We start from the raw sequence: 22,069 nt of genomic DNA on the forward strand, positions 1-22,069 counted from the left end.
TGGGTATACTTAACCTCTCTGAACCATTCTCCTTATAGTTCAAATCAAACCAATTATCCTGTCAGCATCTTGTTAAAAAACAAAAACAATCATGTAGTAAACATAGGTTAAAATGCAAAATATTAACAATTATCATCCTCAGTGAGGGGGAGCGTTAGTACAGGAACCCCTCGGAGACACTGCCATTCGGGCTCCAGCCCACCACAACGAAGCAAGTATCACAATAACGTGTAAGGACTTGCCTACAATTTGTAAAAAAGGTAACATTTGTGACATGCAATAAAATGAGGTGTGTCTGTAATGAGAACTCTGTCATAAGTGACGCATTAGGAATAAAATAAATGGTTTAGCACAACACTATATATGGACTGCAACGACTGGTGTGCAAAGATGTGTGACTTGAGAGTAAAGCGGGATATAGCTGCTGCTTTTGGCTCCAGAAGCATCTCTAACCCAGAGATAAACAGAGGAAGTGCTGGAGATGATTAAATTCCTTAGCCGAGACTTCCAGAACACAGCACATTTACTATTGAACCTTCAGAGGGAGGAAGCTGGAAAAAGTGAAACTAGACAACATAGACATCAAAGCAGTGTTTGCCAGACATGGTGAGGAAAACCTATGAAGCCTTTATAAAGGATGGTGAGGAAGGCATCTAAGACATACAGGTGTGTAATAGCCTTAAAAGCATCTAATGGGGGAATAGTGAAACAGTTCTGGGCTAGGTATGAAAAAGTAAGTTTTAGACCTGGCTATACCACATTCAGGAGAATGGTTAGCGTAGTTCAAGTCAGGTGGGTATAGGTTCAAATCCCAGCACTTTCACTTACGTTGTATGACTTTGGACCAATCTCGGCCTCTCTAAACTTGTTCTAAACCTATTACATGGAAATAAGAATGTCTGCTTCTTGGGGTTTGAAGGTTAAATAAAGTAGATAGAGCACTTAGCATATCTAGCACGTGGTAACAATAAATTCTAGACAGTATTAGCTAAAAACCCTTGATCGGGTGAAGGCCTCATTATATAAAGGTGGTGGTAACGCAGAAAAGCGCTGACGCCTCCGAGCGCCAGGTCAGGTGGAGGAGTCACTGCTGCTCAGAGGCCCCGGTTCATTTGTGTCCCACTCCAAACGTTAGACGCTCTCTTTACAAGCAGCAGGTTACTATTAGCGATAGGTATGATGTAGGCCACCAACTTCTTTAGAAATATTACTTTGATATTAAGAAATTAACCAATTAGTAACTATAGGGCCATAAAAAATTTATCAAGCATTTTCATATTTAATCTCACTGAAGGGCTTTTCTGGCCTACAGGTAATTATCACTTTTGCCCCTATTATCATCTCACGTTACAGTCCTTGCATATAGTAGAAGCTCAATAAATATGTTAAATTGACTACAGGGCACCAGATATACCTAAAATTTAAACTTTAGAAGTACCTAATTCTCTATCCTGAAGAGGATAGGGGGAGAATTATGAATAATGAAACTCGAGTGGCTGTTAAAAACAACTCTACAGATGAGCTCAATGCTAAAAAAAAAAAAGCACTTACCAAAGCAAAGGATGTCAGTTTTGTCTCCATTGTAAAAGCCTATTTTTAAACAAGGTACAATTTTAAAGTCTTCCAAAGGTTTAAGCAGGTGTTCTAAAAGTGCAAAGCAGCTTAAGCTTTCAGTCAGTTCAACTGGTACTTACTTACTACCTGCCTTCTGCAAGGTATTCAACTGGGAAATTCAAGAAAAAGACACCCACGTATATTGTAGGATGCAGACACTAAATTGAAGAACGAGTCATAAACCCAGAGCTGTAGTGTTTGGGAGGGAGTGAGAAAAGGAAAGGGCTGTACTGAACAACTTTTATGTAACTGTTTAAGCCTTTAGGTCGGCACAAGTTTATAGCAAGCTTTGGATTCTAGAATGAAAAGATTTAGACTCTTCTGTTTAAACTATTTGCTTTTAAAAAGTAGACATTTAGCTTGTACCTTCCAAAACCTGGTTTTAGAACCCTGGATTAAATTGTGGGGAATTCTGGTATTGCAATGAACTGTAAGCATCACGCCTGATTCAACATGGTATCTTTTATTGGAGCATACATAATGTACCCACAAAGTAAGCACTTGGCAAATGTCTGCTGAATGACCAAATGATTCCCAGGATGAATTAGTCAGCTCAAGTCCAAATATAGGGGCTCTGGCTGGTAAGTCACCTAGGCTTTGATCAAGCAGCTTCCCCTGAAAGTTTTATGTTAGAATAGTAATCCCGCATATCAGACTTCTGTGGGGCGTATGAGTCTCACCTCTAGCTCCTCTCCCCACCACAATCACAGCAGTCAGGTAAAGTTGAGGAGTTTATTAGTGAAATATCAGAGGCAGATACCCCAAATGACAGAAAGAAAACTGAAAATGTCCCTTCAAGCCAAGTAGGGGCCTGGCCTTGACCTCCCCAGGAGGACAAAAAACTGGGGTTAACAACATTCTCTGGCAGCCACCTTGCCAGGGCAGGAGCGTCTCAGCCCGGACTGTCTGCCACCCCCAAACGAAGGTGCGGGGGAGACAAAGGCTGTTTACAGAATCGATGCAGAGGCAATAGAAAGTGTAAGGGAAGTCGGAGAGAGAGAAAGTGGGAGGTGGGGAGGACCTTCACAAACAGTCTCAGGCTTTTGGCTCTGAGCATCTCAAATACATTGACCAGTAGTTCTACAAAATGTTACTGAAAAGGTAAAATGCCTAATGTTTTCAAGAGTTCCCCTGGACTTCTCCCCACATGCCATATCACACTGGCAGATGTACATGGCAGAGCCCAAAGGCCACATTATCGAAGAAAGAAAAACAAGAATAAGCCCTGTTGTTCTTTAAGGAGAGAGGAAGGAGTTGAAGGCTGCTGGGACTTTTCCCATGGAGGCCTGTGTTCTGTAAAGCAACTTCCCAGCAGCAGCCTGGCACAGTTCTAGGTGAGGGTCTCACCTTTTGTCACCTGTTGAAGGAAAACTGACAATTAGATAAATTCAAAAGGATCAGAGGGTCTAAGAAAAAAAAGTCTTATTTTAGTTCCTGTAGGGTGTTGGGAAACGCCCAGCCTGGTTTCAGAAGCTGTAACTCTGCCGACAGGCTGGAGGACCCCAAGGCTGGAAATAATCAGGAGGCCATGGAGAAACAGGCTCCTGAGGAGACCTGACCTGTTCCCCCACCTGCCCCTCTGCTTTGCTTTGTGATGGTCCCTGCCAAGGACAGGTAAGACCCCTTGGGGGAGGGGCAACCTAAGACAGGCATTGACCTATACGGGCAGCAGATAAGAAATTGGGGGACACGGAGAAGGGGCAAAAAGGCCCCCACACCTCTCAGCTTGGCTTAGACATAGCTGGAATCCTCATTGCAGCCAAGAAGCAGTCTTCTTATCTCTTGGTGGTTCCTTCCCCCTGCCTGACTCAGGCTTGAAACAATGCAGGAAAAGCAGCCCTAAATCTGATCTAGCAGCTCTGGGGGTAATCAGGCCTAGAGGTAAATTCTTTGGAGTGTGCTCTCTTTCTCCCTCAGATCTCTGGTCAGTTCATGCTGCGAAGGACCTTTGTTTACACCCCTTACCTGGTATTGTTAAGACATTAACTTCATTTACACTTTTTACCCTATATCTTTAACGCACCTTTAAGTCTACTTCCCCCTTACCTATAGTCTCTACTGTTGATTCTAATCTCCTCTCTGACCCATCTATATCAGTGAATTCCTGTCACTTGTTTTCTTAAAAGTATCTATTTTCTGTGAACCTTGATATGCTTATGTAATAAGATAGTGCATGCATTCCTGTTACATACCCTACTGATAAGATTTTCAGTAAAAGGCTGGAACAGAGGGCAACCGGGCCTCCCCACTGGAGGGATGTGCCCCGGCCTTATCCAGTGAGAGGGAAGTGTCTCTGTCGGCTCTCTCGGCAAACAAAGAAGTGTCTGCGACCCTTCTGTGTTTATTCCCCCTCATCCGCCACAACCCCGGGACGGGCTCTGTGGGTTTCAGAGCCCTGCTCCCATCTCAGCTGGCCCCTGCAGGTTTCCCTCAGGTTTCACAGAGCGCTGCGCCCTCTGTGGTGCTCCCCGGCGGTGGTGCGCCCCTATAGCCACCCCGCAGTGCAACTGTAGGGAGTAGTAGAAAAGAAAATAGTTTTGGAGTCTCAGAAACCTGGTTCAAATCCAGGCAAGGTACTTAACTTCTCTAAGACTATTTCTGCTTCCAGGTTCATTTTAGCAAGAAGTAGAAATGTGTATCCTCTCTTGCACAGCCCCTGCCTAGCCTCAGGAGGAAAAACCCTGCCCGTCATACTCACCCGTGCTTCAATGTACTCTATTCTCCGTTCGAGGGCTGTCAATTTCTCATTCAGTGTTGCGAGTCTTGAACGACAAGACATATCTGGTAAAAGGAGACTGATGTTCAGGATTAATGTCATTCCATAAAAAAAAAAAGAGAACACACACACACACACACACACACCGCCCCCCCCCCCCGCAAAATGCAGAAGAGGAATGATATATTATGCTAAATACAAAGGGGAGTGGGTGGACAGAGCTGGAGAGTAGAGAGGACAAGGTGAGAAGTATCTTAGGAGCACAGCTGTTTAGAGTGGATATGTTGAACTTTCTACCAAATGCGGTAGGCAGAGAATATGGGACGCAAAAGATGTCCACATCCTAATCCCTGGAACCTGTGAATATGTATCCTACATGACAAAAGGGAATTTGTAGGTGATTAAGGTTAAGAAACTTGAGATTCGGGGTTGTCTAGAGAAGCCCAATCTAATATTAAGCCCTTAAGTGTAGACAAGAAAGGAACAGGAAGGCAAGAAGACATTCAAAGTATGAGAGGGACACAATTTGTCATTGTCGTTTTGAAGGTGGGGGAAGGGGTCATGAGCCAAGGGATCCAAGTGACCTTTAGAAGGTGGGAACAGCTCTCAGCAGACAGCCAGCAAGGATATAGGGATCTCAGGGCAACAGCTGTAAGAAGCTGAAGTCTGCCAACAGCCCAATGGGCAAGAAAACAAATCCTCTCCTAGAGCCCCCAGAAAGAAAGGTATCCTTCTGACATCATAATTTCAGCCCAGTGAGCCAGTGCTGGCCTTCTGATCTACACAACTGTAAAATAATAAATTTATGCGGCTTAAGCCACTACATTTGTGGTAATTTTTTATGGCAATGATAGAAAACTAACAGACCAAGGCTGGACAGATGATCATTTGCTGATAGGCAAATTAAGAGTATCAAGAGAGGGAAAAAGACAAGAAGAAAATAATCTCATTAGGGAAGAAAAGCAGAGGTCGAGAAAGCAGCGGAGGCTACGGGGAGGAGGAACGGTGTGAGGCGTTTCTAAGCCGATGGAAGGCTCATGGCTACTGTTGCTCCCCTGTTGCTCCCCGAGGGCACTCGCTGTTTCATTGCAATTATCTCCACTGGCCTTTCAGAACAAGAGAAAACATGAACACCAAATACCTCTGAAGCCCACATTCCATCTGCAAACTTCCTCTCCTTCCTTTTCCGATCTTCTTTCACCACCTCACCAAAATGAAACTTAGATGTTCCCTAAAATACCTTTTCATCTGCAAACTTTTCTAACAGAAACTACTTGAATACTCTTTCTATAACTATTCTTGACATACAGGGTAAAAAGTTTTCGAGGCATGCTAAATTATTTCTTACCACTTCCTCCAACACTGTTGTTCAGTAATCTCTCAATAATCTCCACTTTTTAAGTTTAAAATATCCACTCTCCAAGCCACATTCCCACTCAATCATTTAACACTTAGCTCACAACCTTCCTTTTCATCTCTTCCCTGGCTGTTAATGCAAAGTGCTTTGGCATCCATTTTGAGACCAACTTTCCAATACCCTGATCTTGCCTCAATTTCCATTTCATCATATCCAAATCTTACTCATCTAAACATTCTCCTTCAAAGCTTAGCTCAAACTGGAACTCTGAGGAGTCTTTGTCAGATGGATAAAATCTTCCTTTTCTGTTATTTACCTAAACATTTATGGTTAAATTTCTAATGTGATAGTTACTTATATAGTTGGTCTTCAGTTACCATGTCTTGCTTTGGATAATAATTTAACAAACAAGAATGTTCACCACTATTACTTAGGAATGCTTTGATAAAGTATGACGTACCTACGAGAGACTATTAAAACAGCCATTAAAACCCTGACTGGCGTGGCTCAGTTGGGCGTCGTCCCCACAAGCAAAAGGTTGCCAGTTAGATCCCCAGTCTGGGCACACACGTGGGTTGTGGGTTCAGTCCCAGTTGGGGGGCATACAAAAGGCAAACTATGAATGTTTCTCTCTCACCTTGATGTTTTTCTCCTTCTTTCACCCTTCCTTCCCCCTCTCTAAAAATAAATTAAATAATCTAAAAATAAATAAATAAATAAACAGCCATTAAAAATGAATGGTTTCAGCCCTGGCTGGAGTAGCTCAGTGGACTGAATGCTGGCCTGTGAAGCAAAAGGTCACTGGTTCAATTCCCAGTGTAGGGCACATGCCTGGGTTGCAGGCCACGTCCCCAGTGGGGGGCACATGAGATACAACCACACATTGATGTTTCTCTCCCTTCTCCTCTCTTTCTACCTTCCTTCTCCTCTCTAAAAATAAATAAATATTTAAAAAAAAAAATGAATGGTTTCAGCCCTAGCCAGTGTGGCTCAGTTTTGTTGGAGCATCATCCTGTAACCAAAAGTTTGCAGGTTCAATTCCTGGTCAGAGCACATACCTGGGTTGCAGGTTTGAACCCTAGTCAGGATCCCTGGTCAGGATCCCCAGTCAGGATCCCCCGTCCAGGGGTGCTTGGGAGGTAACCAATCAATGCTTCTCTCTTGCACTGAGGTTTCTCTCTCTCCCTTCCTCTCTCTCTAAAGCAATGAAAAAGAAAAAAAAGTCCTCAGGTAAGGATTAAAAAAAAAAAATGAGCAGTTTCGACCTGGCTGGGTAGTTCAGTTGCTTAGAGTGTTGTCCTGATGCACCAAGGTCGTGGGTGAGATTCACACTCAGGGCACATACAAGAAGCAACTAACAGGTGCATAAAGAAGTGAACAACAAATTGATGTTTCTCAAATCAATAAATAATTGTTTCAAAATCCTCACCCAAAAATACTGATTTTAGAGAAAGTGGACGGGAGAGAGAAACCTCGATCGGCTGCCTCCCATACGCACCTCAACTGGGGATTGAACCCACAGCCTAGGTACGTGCCCTGATTGGGAATCGAACCTGCAAACTTTTGGTGTATGGGGCAACGCTGCAATCAATCGAGCCACCTAACCACAATAAATGAATTTTTTTAAAAAATTACCAGCTTTAAGAATATTTAATGATATGAGAAAATGTTCATGCAACAAAGTGAATGTTATTTATGTACATGTAATTAATAATTTATTTACACGTCTGTTTCCCCAGTAAAATGAGTTCATCAGAGGCAGATGTTGCATCTTACCAATCTTTGCAGCCTTACGGTCTTGCCTGACACACAGATGTTATTGGAAAAAAATGACAGATTCTGGTATATTAATGGAACAAAAGATTGACTCTAGTGTGATCCACTAATTTTATAAGTGGGGAAAGCAAGGCCTCGTATGTGGAGGGCCCATCATGGGTCACTGATTGGACAACGGTGTAGCAGAGCCGAGTCCAAAGCCTCGCTCCCTCACCACCGATGTGGTACTCCTTCCCATCACACTGCCCCAGTGCGCGCCGCTACCGTCGTGCCGAGTCTCTGAGGCCGTAACTGACTCCTCACGCCCCCTAAATTTTGCTTAGAGCCAGACCCTTCCACTGTCTAGATCCCTTTTTTTGCTTCCACATTAGATCCTTTCCCATGCAGCCATCTTCGCTGCGACTCTTCATTAGTCTTTTTAAAAAATAGCCTTATTGATATATAATTTATATACCATGAGGTTCATCTGCTTAAAATATATAATTCATTGGTTTTTAGAATATTTACAGAACTGTGCAACTATTACCATAAGCTAATTTTAGAATATTTCTATAACTGCTAAAGAAACCTCTGTTAGTGATCATCCCCCATTCTGCCTCCCCTCAGCTCCTGGCAACCACTAAGCCTTCTGTGTCTGTGGATTCATCTATTCTGAATATTCTTCATTCTTCTTCTTTAAATTATTTTTAATTGAGTTTATTGGTGTGACATTGGTTAATAAAATTATGCAGGTTTCGGGTACATAACTCTATAATACATCATCTGTATATTGTTTGTGTGTTCAGCACCCCAAGTCAGGTCTCCTTCCTTCTTCATTCTTCTTTCTTGTCCTTTTATCTGCTAGTACTGCTTCTTCTAATTCCCAGGTCTAGCTTGAGAAGAAGCACCTCAGCGTCCTCCTTTTCCTGGATACATTGCCACAGCTACCCAACAGAACCAAATCTCTTTCAGTCTGGTTTTTAGAAACTCAAGGGCATATCATGTATGTTATTCAGTAACAGCATGAATGTTATCAATGACAACCTGTCATTTCCCACAAAAAAAGCTAAAATTATCCAAAGTGGCAGGGCAGTGAGGGGGAGGGTTCCTTCCTGGATGGCTGTTCTGTTCTCGCTCTGGCAATCTGGTAATGAATCAGAATCCAAGAACAACACAATGCTATTGGCCTATCTGAATAAGCACTGTTGAGAAATATAAAATGTTGAACTCCGAAACTTTGGTTATATTTCAGATCCCATTAAATACATACTGATTCAAACAAAACACAGGGAAAGTGTCCAGCAGCTGAACAAATCTGAAATCAGAATACATTTATACTTACATTATCACCAGACTTTAATTAAAAATGCCAGTTGTCTTTGACAGGGTGCTTGATGCTGTATATGGTAGTCACCCCTTAACCACAGGGAATGTATCCCAAGACCCTCGCGGGATGCCTGAAACCACAGATACTACCAAACCCTATATACAAATATACTACGTTTTTTCCTATACGTATGTACTTATGATAAAGTTTAATTTACAAATTAGGCATGTAAGAGATTAACAATAACTAAAAATAAATTATAACAGTAAGTTATGTGAATGCGGTCTCTCTCAAAAATTATCTTACTGTACTGTATTCATCCTTCTTGTGATGATGTGCCATGATACAATGATGAGACGGTGTGAGGTGCATGACACGCGCACTGTGATGTGGTGTAGGCTGCGGACCCTATGTAACAAGCACTTTATGGCTTCTCTTTGGCTTACCAGAATTACTAGCGTTACCACTCTTGTGCTTTGGCGCCATTTAAGCGAAACAAGAGTTACTTGAATACTGTGATACCATGGCAGTAGATCTGGCAACCCTTCCAGCTACTAAGTGACTAACGGTCAAGTAGAATATATAGTAAAGCCATGCTGGACGAAGGGAGATGACTCAGGTTCTGGGCAGGACAGAGGACAGCGAGTGATCTCATCACAGTGCTCAGAAAGGCACACAATTTAAAACTTATAAATTGTTTTTTCTGGATATCCCCTTTAATATTTTCAAACCACAGTTGACTGCAAGTAACTGACACTGTGGAATGTGAAACAGTAGAAAAGGGAGGACAATTTATATATACATTATGACTATTGACAAATGCCAGTTACTGGACAGCTCCTTCTTTGAACTGTTATTCATAAGCCTTAGCCTGCAAAAGTCAAGTCTTTCTCTTGAATTGTTTTGCAGGTAAGTCTTATTTCTCCAACAAAATTCTAAATTTCTTAGAAGTGACTATTATGTTCATTTATTCTTAATTGTTCCTTTCCATAGCACGTGACACACAGGTGGGCCACAACAGGCATGCTGTATCTGTTAGCAAAGTATAAAAACTGAAATTTAAAAAGTCACATTCTCTTATTTTTTGCTATACTTCTCTGCACACATTAGCTCTAGGACCAGAAAAAAAAAAAAAGTATAAAAATAAAAAAATAAAAAACTATCATCCGTGACAATCTATTTTTGGAAACTTCACCAATTCCAAGTAGAGAACAGCTTTAGTGTTAGGATGTTATCACTGCTTTATGACTTGTGTGTTCTCGGGTTTAGGTGGTCCTTCAACGTTAAAAGAGAAAACCACAAAGAGCCCTGGCCAGGTAGCTCTGTTGGTTAGAACACCATCCTGCTTTATCAAGGTAGGTTTGATCCCCAGTCGGGGCACATATAAGAATCAACCAATGAGCCCTCACTGGTGTGGCTCAGTGGATTGAGTGCTGGCCTGTGAACCAAAGGGTCATTGGTTCAATTCCCAGTGGAGGGTACATGCCTGGGTTGCAGGCCAGGTCCCCAGCAGGGGGCACATGAAATGCAACCACACACTGATGTTTCTCTCCCTTTCTCCCTCTCTCTTAAAAAAAATAAAAAGAACCGACTGATGAATGCATAAATTAAGTGGAACAGCAAAATGGATGTTTCTCATCCTTCCTTTCTCTCTCTCTCTCTCTCTCTCAAATCAATAATACACACACAGACACTGTAACTTTACTCTCACCAACTGCAATCGTAGGGTAAAAACTGTTCTGAATGTCATTGGCTATCTTGTAAAAATAGTTTGCTTTCCAAAGCACATAGTCAACACATTCCCTGAGATCAGGGAGAGGACTATAGGATTGCTGCCATTTTCAAAGAGCTCCAGGTCCCTCCTAGAAGTAAACTCCTTTAAATCTTTGCAACATCAAATCATATTATTATAAACTCCACACAAGCCACACAGATACATATCAGAACTAAGGAGTTATGCTAAGGACTTAGAATGGAAAAATACATCTTACACACTAATCCCAAATCATCCAATGCCATACAATATACTCAAGCATATCCTTATGATTTATCCAGTGTCTCAGCCTGTTGATATTTGTCTAAACTCTTGTATGATGATATTGCCAGTCTTCACCAGCTTGATACCTGTTAAGTTGGATTGCTTAATGTTTAATCTTGCTACTTATAATTAATTGTTCTTTTCTTTAAAGAACAAAATCGCTTTCTACAGAATCTTCAAAAACCACTAAGTAACTGATTACTACAAACATCAGCCCATTCTCATCACTTTAAGGGAGAACAACAGCCTAAGCTAAGGGAGGCCATTCTTCTGGCTCCTAAAGATTGGAATTGTGTGTCTATTTCCTCAGCCTAAGGCTTGGTAGAATTCTTGAATAAAAAAAAAAAAGTCTTTATTCTCTTTCTAATCACAAAATGTGACTCACATTTGATAAAAATCTCAGAGCAGGTATTTCTTTCCTAATGAAGCAAGAAAAAAAGACATTTCTCCTCTGCAAATACTAAGCTCAACCTCTTCAATTTTCACTCAGTTCCAGGACTCACCCACTATATAAATTTAGTGGGTGTAATATGTCAAGGATAAATGAATGTGAACTAAAAGCTTATTAATACAATTCAATGCTCAAAAATGAAGATATTACCAAATCCGAATTTGGGGGACTGAGATGCTAAACTACTACATTTTCAAAAACAGCCCTGGTTTGATTGTTATTTTAGATGCTTTAATGATTGAACTGGCATTCTTATTACTGTGCTTGGATATTCTGTGTGTACATATCAGACATTAATGCTTACCAGATGACTGAAATCTTTTAATTCTACTTTTTAAAGTTAAAACTCTCCATGTCAGTGATTTTTTTAAACTATTTTTGACTGACTTTCCAGACTAATCCAAAGCTATGATCTTGTTATCATTCCATCTTTCCCTCCGGATGCAATATTTTGATTTCTCTTACCTGGTCCTTCTTCTCAGGGAATGTTGTGAGTAAAGAGTGCTGTGAAGAACCCCCTAATTATTCAGAAAGCCGAAGAAACTAGTTATGAAAATTAACATTGAAAGACTCTGAATGAAACTTTAAAAAAAAGTCTCTGAGGAAACAGACTGAGTATCAGGGTAAACAGGTATTTCTCGAATGTTTTCAGTTCATTAAAATCAATTACTCATTAAAATCAATTACTGTAGCCTCTCTGAACTTGAGTCTCCTGTCTCCAAAACCACTTCTCTTTCACTAAACCATGTTCCTTCACTCACAGTCCTCAAAAAATTTCAGGATACTTAACATCTATGATTTCTTTACACCATTAACTAATACAGCCTCTAGAGCAAGTTATGTGTGTGAATGTGTGTTATTGACATATGTATTTATACTATTCTGTTCTCTCAGTAATACAACCTTCACCCCCATTCCCTGGTGAGGAAATCCACCATACCCAAGATACATCAAGCTTATAGTCCCTATACACCTTGTATGTAAATACATTAATACAGAAACGACGTTCTAATTTGTTCTGAAGTTATTATTTCATCTTCAAGATAAAAATTCTTTGAGTACAGAAAACTGTTCTTATTCTGTGTCGTTGTCCGCCCACCCCTCCCCCCGCCACTGCCTGAGAGAGTCGTCTTGCACTGAGAACTAGCTTCTCTTGCTGATGCTTTCTAACAAAATTCATGTTGTGTTCTTAGAACTCATCAGTCCTCTAGCTAGAAAACATTTTAAAAATCTTTTTATACATCATTTTCCCTACTTAATCTTTAATTGCTCAATGTTGCTGAATTCGTGGAACAGAAACACAGGAGTTTGAAAAAGATCACTGTATGTCAGGGGTCCCCAAACTCCGGTGGCCAGACCGGTACCAGTCTGGGCCTGTTAGGAACCAGCCGCACAGCAGGATGTGAGCTTCAATGTAATGCGCTCGAATCATCCTGAAACCAGTCCCCCGACCTCCGTCAATGGAATAATTGTCTTCCATGAAACCAGTCCCTGGTGCCAAAAAGGTTGGGGACCGCTGCTATACGTCATCCTTACACCTTGTGAATATGTAAGTCTACACAGTGCTCAGTTCTCTTAATACATGAGAAACATACGATGGGAATCTCTCGTTACAGGCTTGCTGTCCAGAAGGATACGGAAAAAAGACTGCCATAAGCAGGCCATGCCTAGGAAAGATTTTGCTAGAGGCAGACATAACATCTACTGACAACTAGATACCAGCAATACAGAGAAGGTTCCCATAGCTTTACACGATCTGGACCATACCTCTTACCTCATCTCCTACCACTCTGAGCATAAAACAAACACAGGAGACAGGAAAAGACGGACAGAAGGCTGAAGGGGCGAGTAAACAGCACGGCGCTAAAGGTTTCGACTGGGTCCTGAAAGAGCTGGGGAACCGTCAAGGGTCTTTACAAAGGGGAGCGACACGGCCACGGCTATGTTCTGAAAGGTGCACTCAGAGTGCAAAGAGGGAACTTGAAGGGAAGTGGAGCACAAAGGTAGTGGGAGACTACTGAAGAGAAGACGCAGAGGAGGTGGATGGAGCTGCCTGACGCGTCTGGAAAAAGGGCTTGTTAACGGATCCGGAATGGTGGCAAAAAGGCCGATGAGCTCAGCGTGGAGCAGGATAAACCTATAGGGACTGGCCAGTGGAGCCTGAGGGTCAGGGAGAAAGGAGGAAGGTGGGGCCTGAAGGAGGAAGCGAAATGCAGCAGGAGCCGAGGACTCCCGGAGAGAACCCCTTCAAAGCTTAGCGCCCCGGCCAAACTGTCTCCGAGGCCTCCCTCCATCCCGCCTCCCACTGCTCGCCCACTGACCGAACGAGTTGAGAAAGTCCGCGATTTTCTTGATGCTGCTGGTGATGAGCTCAATGTACTCCCGATTCGCCCAGTCCTGGTGAATTTCCCGCTGCACCGGATCCTCCTGCCCAGCCATGGCTGCCGCCTAAGGAAGAATGACTGCGCAGGCGCCCCGATCCTCCAGAAAGCCCGTGCGCCTGCGCCGCCAGCCCACTCCCATGTCTGGGCACCCACGAATCAACTGGCATTGTGGAGCGCCTGCACAACGTCACATCCTGGTCGGCGTTTTGGTGGTTGTGTTTTTTTGTTTGTGTGTTTGTTTTTTTCCATGAGGCTGGGGACCTCAAAACTGCTGCCTCAAATCCGGAGGGAGAATGGAGTGCACACGCGCCAAGGCCCCCAACCCACCACAACACCGGATCCCTGGCGGTTAGGGTCGTTAAGGGGAACGTGAATTCGAGTCACCTACCCTCTTCCTCAAATGCTCCAGGTTTAGGTTATGGTCTGTGTCATGTGTCGGCAATAAGTTGGGTATAACTGATTAAACCACATTAAGTGGTTTAATAAACACATAAATAGCCTATCAATTTGTAAGGAAATTTGTAAATGGCAAGAGTTGTAAAAAAATTAACTTTTTGACCTAATAATTTCATTAAGAAAATCATTGAAGAAGAAAATGCACTTGAAACACAAAGGTACTTTTTGTATGATTAACTATTAAACAAAGAGCTGGCAGAGTGGCTCAGTTGGTTGGGGCGTCCTCCCATACATCAAAAAGGTTGCAGGCTCCATATGGGTAAGGGCGCATACAGGAGACAACCAATTGATATTTCTCACATGGATGTCTGTGTGCGTGTGCGTGTGCATGTGCGTGTGTGTGTGTGTGTGTGTGTGTGTGTCTCTCTGTATCAATAAAAACATCCTCGGGTGAGGCATAGAAAAGGTTCTGGCTGGTGTGGCTCAGTGGATTGAGTGCTGACCTGAGAATGGAAAGACCTGCTGGTTCCATTCCAAGTCAGGGCACATGCCTGGGTTGGGGGCCAAGTCTCCAGCTGGTTTTGTGGAAGAGGCAACATATCTCTCACACACATCCATGTTCCTCTCCCTCTATTGCTCCCTTCCTCCCCTTCCCCCCAAAAATAAAGAAATCAATTTTTAAAAAAAAGACAACTAAATCTCCACAGTCTGGAATGGCTAAACAAACGTATAGGCATTTATGGCATTATTATACAGTCATTTAAATGCTAATTATGGGGGACTTCCAGTCAAGATGGCGGCATAGGCAGACATGGCTCACCTCTTTGCACAACCACATCAAAATTACAACTAAAATATAGAACAATCATCACTCAGAACCATCAGAAATCAAGTCGAATGGAAGTTGGAACTATGGAAATGAAGAAACCATATCCATCCAGATTGGTTAGGAGGGGTGCACAGACGCTGAGGGCTGGTCCCACACCCATGTGTAGTGGATAAAAATTCGGGAGGGATATATCAGGAACAAGGAGTCCAAGCCCCACACCAGGCCCCTCGGCCCAGGTTCCAGAGCCAGGAATTTAAGTCCCCACAACTGGCTACAAAAACCAGTGGGGACTGAGTCGGTGGGAAAAACTTCTGGAGCCCCAAGCATTTCCTTTTAAAGAACCCACACATGGACTCACCTACTCAGACTCACTCCCTCTGAGCTCCATCACCAGGGTAGCAGCTTGAAAGGCACCAGTGGCAGAAAAGGAGGAAATGAAGTGTCTGGCCTCCAGGCCATTGTCCCTTTTCTAAACCCTCCCCTCACAAAGCCACAGAGCCAGCAAGCTGGTCCCTTATCTGAGACCCCTTCAACCTGGCTAACACTGTTTGTCCTGCCTTGGAGATCCCAGACACTCCGCCCCATCCAACTTCTGGGCCCACCCAAGCTGCTTTTTCAGATGAATGGCTGGTCTTGGCTATTGCTGAACAACTTCCTAAATCCTATCAATCAAACAACAGCAGGTGGCCTCAGCGAGCCCCAGGCCAGGCACTAGCAGCAGCCTGCCTCGATTCACAGCTTGGCTTTGCCTGGGAATCTCCAAGCCCAGCATAAGTAACAGCCATCTCAGAGTGCTTTATAGCTCAGGCAGGGTGGCCCTGGGCAAAACATAGCTTGGGGCTGACCTTGGCTTGCAACAATCGGGAAACTCCAGGTCCAGCGCACTCAGTGGACAGCTACACACCACATCAGAGAACCACCACCCTGCCCCTGCACAGCTGATCCTCCACGGAGGGCGGAGGTTGGTGGACAGTGGTCACAGCCAATCCTTGCAGCTGACTGGCTTGGGTAAATCCCTCTCATTGACCTGCTAACAGCAACCAAGGCTGAACTACAAGAGGAGGGTGTACTCAGCTCACTCGAAAGGTGCACCTGGAGTACCCAGCTTGGTTGATAGGGGAGGCTATGCCACTGGATCCTACAGGACACCTACTACCTTAAGGCCACAGTAACAAGACATGGAATCAAAGCAGCTCTACCGAATACATAGAAAGAAATACAGGGAGTCTGCCAAAACATGGAGACAAAGAAACATGGCCCAAATGAAAGAATAGATCAAAACTCCAAAAAAAAGAACTAAATAAAGTGGAGATGAGCAATCTACAAGATGCAGAGTTCAAAACAATGGTTATAAGGATGCTCAAGGAACTTAGTGAGGACCTCAACAGCATAAAAAAGATCCAATCAGAAATGAAGGATATACTAATTGAAATAAAGAACAATTTACAGGGAATCAGTAGTACAGTGGATGAAGTTGAGAATCAAATCAATGATTTGGAACATAAGGAAGCAAACGACAACAAATCAGAACAATAAGAAGAAAAAAGAATCCAAAACAGCAAGGATAGTATAAGCAGCCTCTGAGACAACTTCAAATGGTCCAACATTTGCATCTAGTGGTGCCAGAACAAGAAAAGAAAGAACAAGATATTGGAAATATATTTGAAAAAATAATGAAAGAACAGTTCTCTAATTTGGTGAAGGATATAGACATGCAAATGCAGGAAGCACAGAGAGTCCCAAAAAAGATGAATTCAAAGAGACCCACTCCAAGACACATCATAATTAAAATGTCAAAGTTAAAGGTAGAGAGAGAGTCTTAAAAGCAGCAAGAAAAAAGAAGTTAGTTACCTACAGGGGAATTCCCAGAAGACTATCAGCTGATTTCTCAAAAGAAACTTTGCAGGCTACAAGGGATTGGCAAGAAATATTCAAAGTCGTGAAAAGCAGGTACCTACAGCCAAGATTGCTCTACCAAGCAAAGCTATCATTTAGAATCGAAGGACAGATTAAGAGTTTCCCAGACAAGAAAAAATCAAAGGAGTGCATCAGCAAACCGTTATTATATGAAATGTTAAAGGGACTTATTTAAGAAAAAGAAGATCAAAACTATGAACAATAAAATGACAATAAATATGTATCTATTAACAGTTGACTCTAAAAAAACTCACTAAGCAAACAAGAAGAACAGAGATAGATTCATGGATACAGAGAGTGTTTGATGGTTGCTAGATGGGAGGAAGGTGTAGGGGAATGGGTGAAGAGGTGAGGGGATTAAGAAGCGCAAATAGGTAGTTACAGAATAGCTATAGGGATGTAAAGGACAGTATATGAAATGGAGTATCCGAAGAATTCATACACATGACCCATAGACATGAACGATGGTGGGGCAACTGCTTGAGGGAATGGGAGATGCTAGGTGGAGGGGGGCAGGGGGAAAATCAGGATAACTGTAATAGCATAATCAATAAAACATAATTAAAAAATAAATGCTAATTATGGACACTATGGCAATGTAACACACATAATAAATTGAAGGCAAACAGAAAATACATAAAATTTGTTTAATTACAACTATGCAAAAATTATGATTGCTTGAGGACAGGGTGGATATACCAAAAATATCAATATCTATTTTGTTAAGGTAGTGGAATTAAGGACAATTTAATTTTTGTTTAAGGGAATATTTGCAATCTGATTTGTGCAGTAAATGCTTTTTACTTAAAAAAATGTGGTTGAACAGTCTTCTAGCAGTAGCTGGGGAGAAACCATTACTAACAGTCCTTTACTCAGACCTTAGAAGCTATAAAGCTGCCTTCATAGCTAGTACCTCACAGAACCTTCATAAACCTGTGGAAGGAAGTCAGAAAGAGGTTTCTTATTTTACAGATGAGAAAACTGAAATTCAAGATCACACAACCAATTAAGTGGTGCACCTTCTCCAGCTGATTACAGACTTTAGTATCTTTCACTGTAGCAACATGAAAACAGTTTAAGCTATCTTAGCTATCATACGCATTCATATAAATTATTTCTAAAATAAGAAATATTGACTCCCAGGCATCCAGAAGGCTCTTCTCTGCCATTCAAGGCCCTACTTCCCAAGTGACATTGTGGAAGTCAATATTTTTCTCATATGTATCAGAGAAGTCAGTTCTGCTGGGCACCTCAGTTTTAAATCATAAATCTGCCAGAGAGGAGTCACTTCATCCACCCTCAACACTGGTTTCTTCATGTGTCATACAAGAATAACAGTATGAATGGGTTAGGATTGTTGGGAGAACTATGTGAGAAAGAATAAATAAAACTTTTAAGCACAGTGCCTAACTCTTCACAAAGTATGCATTCATGATTTCCTATATTCATATGTTTCCTTTTTTACAGGAAGCAGAGAATCAACACATCTATACAATTTAAGAAATGATCAATGGTCTCCCATGGACTAGTCAGGCTCAGCTCTTTCTTTTTTTAATCCTCACTTGAGGATATATTTATTGATTTGAGAGAGAGGAGAGAGAAACATTGATCAATTGCCTCCCACAGGCACTTTGATTGGGAATCAAACCTGCAACCTCAGTATGTACCCTGACCAGGGGTTGAACCGGCAACCTTTTGGTGTATTAGATAACGCTCCAATACACCATCTGAGCCACCCAACCAGGGCACAGCTCTTTTCTTTTTTGCTTGATTTCCTATACACCTGTTCCAGGATCTCCCCTATAATTTCAAACAATTCAAGGATATGATCCTGTCCTAGAGTAAAGAATGTTCCTCTGGGCTTCTGGAGATTTTTCCTAAATGACTCGTAGAGTTTGCCATCAGGCAGTCCTCGAGCTTTCGATTTGCCAGCATAGTAGTTCTTCGTTGTAGGAATTGTTTCCAACGAGTGATGCAGGGCTGCAGAAGTAAGCCTTTTGATAATGCTGTTGGTGCAACAAGGAGTGTTTCCAGATGGCAGGTAGCCTCAAACATGAGAACCAGGTCCCTATCTTCTCTTTGAGTCTGTCATGTGCTTCTTGGAACTTGGAGATCTTGCCAATGACTCCAGGTATAATAATCAGTGTGGAATCAAATTCTTGGAGTGCGTCACTTGCACTGTGATCATTTGAGCCTCCTTTACAATCATGAGCACGAGGCCCATCATTTGCACAGATAGGGATATGGCATGCAGGCCATGGCAGTGTTGTTGGCGGCTAGAAAGTATCCAATTGGCTTTCAGCAGAGTGAATATGGCTATTGCCATGAAAATTCCAGAACAGTGCAACTAGAATGTTGATCATTGCATGAAACAGACTAAGTTCATGTTGTAGGTCAGCAGTAACATGCAGTATGGGAAATTCTGGTTTTCTATATGACATGGTGCCATGGAGCTGGATGGAGTATCAGACTCAGTAGTGATGGCATATGGTGCCCCTGACAATACATCCCTTAGAGCTGGGCAGACTGCACAGGGGATTGTGGTGCAGCCTGTTATAACAGCATGAAGCCCTGGCTATCCAACAATTTTTAATCATACGATTTTGCTTTGGGGACTTGCATTTAAAAAAACACAACTGTGCAATAAAAACTATTTTCTTTGCTTAAAAAAATAACAAGAGGAAAATTAAAAACTTACTAAAAAGTTTTGTAATTCAAATCATTTTATTCTCTTCCAACAGTCATCATTCTCCGCCCCTTTCTCCAATTTGATTCGTCCTCCCAACTCTCTCCATTTAACCCCCCTTCCACAGGGACACACATGCATGCATGCATGCATGCAAATGACACATGGCATCTGACAATTCTTGACAAGTCCCTCAAGCCTACCTGAACTTCTAAACCAGGATCTCAGCCTAACTCCATCCCCAGGTCCCCAGTCTCCTCACTTTAAGCTTCACCCAAAGAGCCAGACAAAAGGTGACAGCTATTTGTACTGTGTTCTACAGTTCCCAAAGTGCAAGGGCAACTTTTGAATGTGTAAGCGAAGGACAAGTGAGCCATTAGTTAATTCCCCCTGCACTCTGCCAGGCACCACGATAGCCAGGCACCAAGGATATAAGAGTCAGCTGGGTGTGTCGACTTCCCTCAGTAGTCCAGGGTAATTGAGTGATGCTTACGAAGTTGTCAGATCACTTTCACTATGGTGAAAGGGTCAGTTTTTCAGCTTTCTGAGAATGGGACAGCATTATCTTTTCTGAGATTTAATAGAAGGCAGAGAAAGGTTTTTGGTTAAGAAGTCAAGGGGAGATGTTAGCTTTGTTCTTGCTCTTGATAAGTGATCATTTATAAATTCTGTCTCCTTGCACTGAGATCATTCCAATACAGCAACAAAGGTTTTCATAATTCTGGGTAACCCCCTGAACACCTACTGAGCAGGATTTAATAAGGACTTTTAATACTAAGTACCCGTCCAGGAATTTTTAGGCATGTTCTCGACCATACCCTTTGAAGTGGATGTGCCTGTCCTCTGTGGCTAGATCAAAGGCACACAGGTGTGGCAAGGTGGGCAGGTGACAGGGTTGGAAGGCTGGGTCTTGGACCTGGTGTTCCAAGGAGATAGTGGTGGGGACTTCAGCCCAGGTGTCCCCCAGTGGGGCACCTCAAGCCCCCCTCCCAGTCTGCACGGTCCTGGGGTCCTGGATCACAAAGGTGGTTGCCAGGCGCCCGGTGAAGAAAAGATGCGGCCCGGAAACGCAGCGGCCACTCTGGAGCTTACTGCCCGCGGAGTTCAGCAGGTGAGCCCCCAGCCCGGATGGTGGGACCGGGCCTGGGCTCCCGCTGCCACCTTCGCCTCCTCAGCCAGAGTCGTCTGGCCCCGCCCCCGGGGGACAAGACGCTTCTTCCAGCTGGGAGGGGAAGCTACCCCCAACACCGGGCAGCTCCAGCCTCTCGGGAAAGGAATCGGGATCGCAGTTCACAAGGACCTCAGCAGCTGACGCTGCCTTCCCTTTTCCCAGGTGCGGACATTGGGGGACCCTGTTCCTTGGAACAGGGGGAATGCTATGAAGGGGAAACCTTTTTGGCCAGAATAAGGTGTTGTCTATCTGGGAGTTATTAGAGCAGCTTGTACAGACTCCTTGGATCAATTCCTCTTGGGTGGCGGGAAAGGGGATCATCTTTATACAAACCTTACCTGAAAGTGATGAAAAGACCTGGGGTCAGAAGCCCCTCTCAACCCATGTTGGTCCTGCTTCCTGCTGAATACTAAGGCTGCACACTTGACAAAGCCTTTTTTTGTTGTTGTTGTTGAAAACCCTGGCCTTTTGTGCTCTTAGGTGAGTCAGGAAAAGGATGCTGGGGTGAAGTAATTTTTTGGTCATGTGCTCAGAGGCATTAACACTTCCTACCCCGCCCTTGCCATGGCAGTGTGCCAGAGTAGCACTGGCCTTGGATGTGTGCCCTCGGGGCTGTGATCTCACGCATCAGAAACCTTTGGTAGGCTGTTTGCAATAGATATGTATCCCTTGGTGTTAGTTCCTCATCCTAAGGCAGCCCAGACATTTGAACACAGTATGCAAAAGGGCTTGCATAGGTCAGGAGAAACATACCAGTTGGAAGAAATCAACAAATCTCCTTTATGCTAACCATTGTTGGGGCAAGTCTTCTGGTTTGAAATGTCACCGATTCTTTTTAAAAAATGAACTATACTGTCTGACAAACCATGGTGATGTCAACATTTCACAGCACATTGCTGGACGGAATAAAATCTGCTGCTGTTCCCTTTTGTGGAAGGAGAGAGGAGGGACAGAGAAATATTCTTGGCTAGACAAACAAGTAATCTGCGATGTCACTTAACATAATAGTGCACACTCAAAAAATGTTAACTTCTCTTGAATTCAGGAAAACACTTTATATACTGGCAATTCTAAGGTGATTTAAAAAAAAAGATTATTTACCTTTAGAGAGAGGGGAGGGAGAAAGAGAAAGAGATACATTAGTGTGTGAGAGAGACATCAATCAGTTAGTTGCCTTTTGTATACCAACTGGGAATAGAACCAGTGACCTTTATGGTTTGCAGGCCAGCACTCAATCCACTGAGCCACACCAGCCAGGTCTTAAGGTAGATTGATGGACAATCCAAAATCTACTTGGCTACATTGTGAGTTATCAACATTCTCCTAGCCCTTTATCTTCAAAGGTAAAAGAAAAACAAATTTCTTACCTAGTGGGTCTCCCCTAGATAAGAAAACAAATAAAACACACCCAGAAGAACCAGAAAAATC

The 22,069-nt window shown here is 42.9% G+C and overlaps 1 protein-coding gene across 1 annotated transcript; it reads right to left on the minus strand.

Moving 5' to 3' along the window:
* Window positions 1–2,062: 2,062 nt before the first annotated feature.
* BRK1 (BRICK1 subunit of SCAR/WAVE actin nucleating complex) lies at window positions 2,063–13,716 on the minus strand. The gene is made up of 3 exons (XM_054595126.1): window positions 13,580–13,716; window positions 4,313–4,395; window positions 2,063–2,971 (listed from the first exon to the last, which is right to left on the minus strand). Exons 1-3 carry the CDS (start codon window positions 13,695–13,697, stop codon window positions 2,945–2,947), a joined length of 228 nt encoding a protein of 75 aa, XP_054451101.1. The 5' UTR covers window positions 13,698–13,716; the 3' UTR covers window positions 2,063–2,944.
* Window positions 13,717–22,069: the final 8,353 nt, after the last annotated feature.

The sequence above is a fragment of the Pteronotus mesoamericanus genome, unplaced genomic scaffold (genome assembly GCF_021234165.1).
Source record: "Pteronotus mesoamericanus isolate MK-2021 breed Mesoamerican mustached bat unplaced genomic scaffold, CSHL_Meso_final scaffold_54, whole genome shotgun sequence".
Lineage (NCBI taxonomy): Eukaryota > Metazoa > Chordata > Mammalia > Chiroptera > Mormoopidae > Pteronotus > Pteronotus mesoamericanus.